Source organism: Manihot esculenta, chromosome 7 (assembly GCF_001659605.2).
Source record: "Manihot esculenta cultivar AM560-2 chromosome 7, M.esculenta_v8, whole genome shotgun sequence".
Taxonomy (NCBI): domain Eukaryota; kingdom Viridiplantae; phylum Streptophyta; class Magnoliopsida; order Malpighiales; family Euphorbiaceae; genus Manihot; species Manihot esculenta.
The window spans coordinates 13165633-13172249 of record NC_035167.2 but is presented as its reverse complement, the minus strand read 5'-3'; the positions used below and the strand labels follow the sequence as shown (position 1 = coordinate 13172249).

At 44.7% G+C, this 6617-nt stretch overlaps 1 protein-coding gene across 1 annotated transcript; it reads right to left on the bottom strand.

Annotated features, from left to right (window-relative positions):
* Positions 1-5444: 5444 nt before the first annotated feature.
* On the bottom strand, positions 5445-6217 carry LOC110618989. The gene has a single exon (XM_021762254.2). The coding sequence runs from the start codon at positions 6215-6217 to the stop codon at positions 5540-5542; it is 678 nt and encodes a 225-aa protein (XP_021617946.1). The 3' UTR covers positions 5445-5539.
* Positions 6218-6617: the final 400 nt, after the last annotated feature.

Here is a 6617-nt window from a genome sequence, read left to right as displayed (position 1 = left end):
TCCTTTTATCCACCATATCACATGTATCCACCCCCACCTTTTCATCCAAGGTCAACATCACCTGAATCCAGAGAAACAGTACCTCCACCACCACCACCTGAACTAGCAGCCCCTGTTGTCGAAGCACAACCTAGTTCTTCAGGGGAAATAAAGTGAAGATGACTGAGTACTTAAAGTTAGACGCTCCTAAATTCAACACGGGAGATGATCCCTTTGAGTATCTCAGTGCAGTCAGAATGATAACAAGTGAGTTGGGAGCAGATGACAGCAGAGCCATTGAGATGGCAGGGTTCACATTGAAATGCAAGAAAGCCAGAGAATGGTTCAAGAACTATGTGGACCCCAGAATAGACAGTATGACCTGGGAAGAGTTCGCCAACGAATTTGCTGGGTGGGCTTTTCCTGACAGTTCCAGGGAGCTAAAGGTTGTGGAGTTTGAGCAGTTGAGACAGACGGAGGAGATGAGCGTTGATGAGTATACAGATAAGTTCCTGGAATTGTTACCATACGTGGGTCAAGCGTATGAGACTGATCAGAAGAAGGCAAAGAGATATGCCACGAGGCTTCATCCCAAGTATTTCTCCTTGATCCTTCATGCGGAGAAGGAGAGTTTCCACTCCATTGTGGATGCTGCTAGGAAGATGGAGGCCAGTGCCATAATACAGGGAGTAGTCAAGCAACCAAAGGCATAGTCTTCTGGTGCTAAACCAGGTTCCTCCTCACAGAGTACGGCAAGTGTGAGTAAGAAGAGATGGGATAAACTCAGAGGAAAAAGAGGCAAGTTCTGGAATAGGATTAAATCGAGTCTGGGAATGAGTAGCGGCTCCAGCTCTGGCGCAGATATTCCAGTTTGCAATAGGTGTGGGAGACCGCACAGAGGAGCTTGTTTGTTGGGATCTACAGCCTGCTATAGATGTGGGCAGGAGGGACATTATGCACGGGAATGTCCTCAGGCGACTTTGGTTACACCATCCCAGCAGATGACCTCAGGTAGTGTCGTACAGTCAGCAGCTTTAGCCCGACCACCAAGCAGTGGCAGAGGTAGAGGAAGAGGGGCAGCCTCTTCATCAGGGACGGGTTCCCGAGGTGCAGGTCCGTCAGCTCCAGCACGGATTTTCACCATGACGCAACAGGAGGCAGACACTTCGAACACAGTGGTGTCAGGTAATCTCATCATTGGGTGTTCAGAGGTGTATGCTTTGATGGACCCCAGTGCTTCTCACTCTTTCATTTCTTCTAGAGCCGCAAAGAGGTTGGGTCTGATGGTGTCCGAGTTAGAGTGTCCTCTTTGGGTCAATGGACCCAAATGTGATCCATCTTTGGCAGATTCAGTCTGTCGGTTTAGTCCGGTGTGCATAGAGAGTAGATACCTTCCAGCTGACCTTGTGGTTCTAGAGTTGACAGATTTTGATGTCATTCTAGGGATGGACTGGTTATCTACGTATAATGCGACCTTGAACTGCAGGGACAAGGTAGTCCTTTTCAGAGACCAGGATGGGTCAGAGTGTGTCTTCAGAGGAGACAGGAGGGGGACACCTAGGGGTTTGATATCAGCCCTTCAGGCTCATAGGTTGTTGAGGAGGGGTTGTCAGGGGTTCCTAGCTCATGTGAGAGAGCTAGACAGTCGGGTTAGGGAACCGTCCTCAGTACAGGTGGTTAGAGAGTTCCCAGATGTGTTCCCGAAAGAGCTTCCAGGACTACCACCTGATAGGGAAATAGAGTTTGAGATCGAATTGATGCCTGGTACCAGACTGATCTCTATTCCTCCCTACAGGATGGCACCAGCAGAGCTGAGAAAGTTGAAAGAGCAGTTACAGGAATTGGTAGATAAGGGTTTCATCCGCCCAAGTACCTCACAATGGGGTGCTCCAGTACTGTTTGTCAGGAAGAAGGATGGATCTCTTAGACTTTGTGTCGACTACAGACAGTTGAACAAAGTCACTACCAAGAACAAGTATCCTTTACCCAGGATCGATGATCTATTTGACCAGCTGGCAGGAGCAGGGTGTTTCTCTAAGATAGATCTGAGATCCGGATACCACCAGTTGAAGATTAGGGAAGGAGATGTATCCAATACGGCTTTCAGGACCAGATATGGGCATTATGAGTTCCTAGTAATGCCGTTCGGGTTGACTAACGCCCCTGTAGCATTTATGGATCTCATGAACAGGGTTTTCCGGGAGTACCTGGATCGTTTTGTGATCGTCTTTATAGATGATATCTTGGTGTACTCCAGGAATGCAGAGGAGCATGCCCAGCATTTGCGGATAGTGCTACAGACCTTGAGAGAGCATGGCTTGTATGCCAAGTTCTCCAAGTGCGAGTTCTGGCTGAGGAGCATTGCCTTTTTGGGACATGTAGTATCAGAGGAAGGCATCGCAGTAGATCCCAAAAAGGTAGAGGCAGTAGCCAACTGGCCTACACCCACTACAGTGACAGAGATTAAGAGTTTTCTGGGTTTGGCAGGCTACTATCGGAAGTTCATTCAGGACTTCTCGAAGATAGCTGCTCCTATGACCAGGCTGACCAGAAAGAATCAGAAGTTCGTATGGTCAGAGGAATGTGATGAGAGTTTTGAATAGTTGAATAGACGGTTGACTTCAGCACCAGTGTTAGCTCTGCCGATCAGTAATGAAGATTTCACAGTGTTCTGTGATGCATCCCAAGTGGGATTAGGTTGTGTGTTGATGCAGAATGACAGAGTGATAGCTTATGCTTCTAGACAGCTGAAGAAGCACGAGCTGAATTACCCGACACACGATCTGGAGATGGCAGCTGTTATCTTTGCACTTAAGATGTGGAGGCATTACCTCTATAGGGTAAAGTGTGAGATCTACACGGATCATAAGAGCCTGCAGCACATCCTGAGTCAGAGAGAGCTAAACTTGAGGCAGAGACGGTGGGTAGAACTGCTCAGTGATTATGATTGCAAAATCCAGTATCATCCGGGTAAGGCTAATGTGGTAGCCGATGCCTTAAGCCGGAAGTCACTTGGCAGCTTATCCCACATTACAGTAAAGAGAAGACCGGTGGTGAAGGACTTCTACAGACTCATGGATGAAGGGCTACAGTTGCAGTTATCTGGTACAGGTGCTTTGATTGTACAGATGAGAGTTACACCTGTGTTTCTAGAGCAAGTGGCTCTGAAACAGCACGAGGACCCTGAGTTAGTGAAGATTGCCAGGACTGTTCAGTCAGGCAACAGTGCAGAGTTCAGATTTGACAGTGAGGGGATTCTTCGTCACGGGAAGAGGTTATGTGCACCAGATGACCGCAGTTTGAAGGAAGACATTATGAGGGAAGCTCATAATGCGAGGTATAGCGTTCACCCTGGTGCCACCAAGATGTATCAAGATCTGAGAAGGGTGTATTGGTGGCCAGCGATGAAGAGGGAAGTGGCACAGTTTGTGTCAGCCTACGAGACATGTCAAAGGGTAAAGCTAGAACACCAGAAGCCGGCTGGAATGCTTAACCCACTGCCGATTCCAGAATGGAAATGGGAGAACATAGCTATGGATTTTGTAGTGGGGTTACAGGTGACGTCCAACAGACTAGACTCTATATGGGTGATTGTGGATAGATTGACTAAATCTGCCCATTTCATTCCAGTTAGGAGTAACTATTCTGTGGACAAGTTAGCGCAAGTGTATATAGACGAGATAGTAAAGCTGCATGGAGTTTCAGTGTCGATAGTATCAGATAGAGGACCGCAGTTCACCTCCAGGTTTTGGCGGAGTCTGCAAGCTGCTATGGGCACAAGATTGGATTTTAGCACTGCTTTCCATCCGCAGACAGACGGTCAGTCAGAAAGGACCATCCAAACTATTGAAGATATGTTGAGAATGTGTGTGTTAGACTTTGGCGGTTCTTGGAGGCAGCATCTACCTCTGGTGGAGTTTGCCTACAACAACAGCCATCATGCTAGCATAGGGATGGCTCCTTATGAAGCTCTGTATGGGAGGAAGTGCCGAACACCTGTGTGCTGGGAAGAGGTTGGAGAGAAGGCTCTTGCAGGGCCAGAGTTAGTTGAGATTACCAGCAAGTTAGTGCCTATCATCAGAGAGAGGATCAGAACAGCTGTTAGCAGACAGAAAAGCTATGCAGACCTCCGTAGGAAGCAGATAGAGTTCCAGGAGGGGGATATGGTATTGCTAAAAGTGTCTCCAATGAAGGGAGTGGTTCGCTTTGGAAGAAAGGGTAAACTAGCGCCACGGTACATTGGTCCCTTTGAGATCTTGCAGAGGATCGGGGATGTGTCGTATAAGCTGGATTTACCTGCATCAATGGAACGAATTCACCCGGTATTTCATGTTTCTATGTTGAGGAAGTTTGTGTCGGATCTGAGTAAGGTTCTCAGTGAACCTGATGTCGAGATCCTTAGAGATCTCACTTATGTGGAACAGCCAGTGCGGATCATTGACACCCAGATTAGAAAGCTGAGAAACAAGGAGATACCAATGGTGAAAGTCCTGTGGAACCACCACAACCTAGAAGAGTGCACCTGGGAGACACGGGAGTTGATGCTTCAGCAATATCCCTATCTGTTTTAAGGTTAGTGTTTTCCCCTTTTCTATGTGTTTTGTGTTTAGTTGTTTGAGGAACATTCGGGGACGAATGTTCTTAAGGGGGGGAGAATGTAATACCCGGCTCGAGTCTGGCATCGGAATTCCTGTAGTCCGGTGGAATCTCGGGTGTCGGAACTCTCGAGAAGGGTAATACATATGTTTTCTAATGTATTGTGACTTGTTTTAAGGTTTTAAGTTTAAAGGAAAATGAGTGTTTGAAAGAAAAGCAACAAGGGAGAAATGCAAAGGTTCGGCCGCCGAAGGTCACTTTCGGCTGCCGAACATTGCATGGTTTCGGATTCATGTTCGGCTGCCGAAGGTGGTCTGGCCAGCCACCTATAAAAGGGCCAAAGGTCGGTGGAAGGAGGATATTTCTCCTCCACTTGCAGCCAGAGGTGAGTTTAAGCCTCTCTCAAGTTGACTTTCATGTTTTTCATGTTTTTCACCAAATCTTTCAAGGGTTTTAAGAGTCTTGGTGTGTTTTGAAGGTTTTGAGAAAAAATAGCAAGTTTGGAAGTTTGGAGCTTTGGAAGAGGTTTTCTCCATATCTCCACGTTAGGATCACTCATCCTCAAGTTCTTAAGGAGGTAAGGGTGGATCCTGAACTTCTTTGATGATTTTTGAAGGTTTTATGGAAGTTTGATGGGTAGTATGCGTGATTAGGTTTAGGTGAGGTTTTTGGAGATTTTTGTCGCCAAGCATGTGTAAGTGTTGTTTACTATGTTTGTTTGAGGTTTAGGCTAGTTTTGGACCTCTTTATGCATGTTTTATGGTATGTGCTAGTTGGGAGTAGTTGATATGCATGTTGGGTAAGTTTTGGGTGAGTTTTGCATGAAACAGAGCAGGGTGTATATCAACCAACAATTAAAAATTTCTCATTTTGAAAATTTTCTCCTTCATATTTTTCAAAAATTATAATAAAACAAGATGAGAATCACAATTAACAACTTAGATAATTAACTAAATTCAAATCACTAATTCCCATATAGAGACTTATAATCATTCCATAGTTCATCAACACTCTTCCCAAGCAACTGCATGAAAAAATCATCACTATAAGAATCTTTCATCAAAGCATTAAGCTCAGCAACAAATCCTTCTTTAAGCCAGTTACAATACTCAAGAAAATAAGCGGTGACTGCATAGCCTTCATCCCGTCGAGCCCCTGAGCCTCTCTTCACCCAGTTCAAGGGAGCCAATGCAGCTTTTAGCCTCACATAATCAGCTATTCCCTCAATAAGGCCACTGGGTGCTTCATTGTTGCTAAACCACTGCCAAACATGAGTGGTCTCGTGATACAGAAGTCCAATAACTTCATTCTTCACATCTCCTTGATAATTTGCTATATAATCTGAATTGACATTAATGGTGTTGGAAAGAACATAGGCTGCTGCCCCAACAAAGCTTTCTACCACCATTGTCACCTCTTCATAATTCTTTCTATCACCTTCATCACTTTGCTTGAAGGTTTGCCATATGAAATTTGTGGCAAACTCTAGGGTCTGCTTGCTACAGGGGATTCCGATTTCGTACTCGAATCTCGTTCCACCAGGTGTTCCGGTGGCATTGTTGATTAGTTGGTATTGAATGGCTTGGATCGGTGCGAACGTCGCCAAGACAATGAAGATGTAGAAGAGCTGCAGGGGAGACATTTTGCATGAAATTTGAGTTTAATTATTTGTTTTGGGTGCATATTCTCTATTTGTAGTGGATTACTAATTACTATTACGTGATGGTGCCAAATTGTACGGATTATAGATGGAAACAATAATTTTGGAAAAAGTTAAATATATAATCCACGGTTAACAAGAAAATTTCTTGAAATTATAGAATTAATATGCTAGCTGCAATAAGATTATATTTTATTTTTTTAATATATAGTTTCCCTATGTAGCATGTTTTAAACACATGCATGACTCATAGGTTTAGTCAGATAGTAAGTACATCTCAATAAATCTGAAATGTCTAAGGTCCTCCAATCTTCAATCCCCATTTCAAAAAAAAAAAAAAATATATATATATATATACATTATTTTCATAGATAATGGTCTG

Coding starts and splice junctions, on each gene's coding strand:
- LOC110618989 (XM_021762254.2), bottom strand. CDS start 6,217: ATGTCTCCCCTGCAGCTCTTCTACATCTTCATTGTCTTGGCGACGTTC.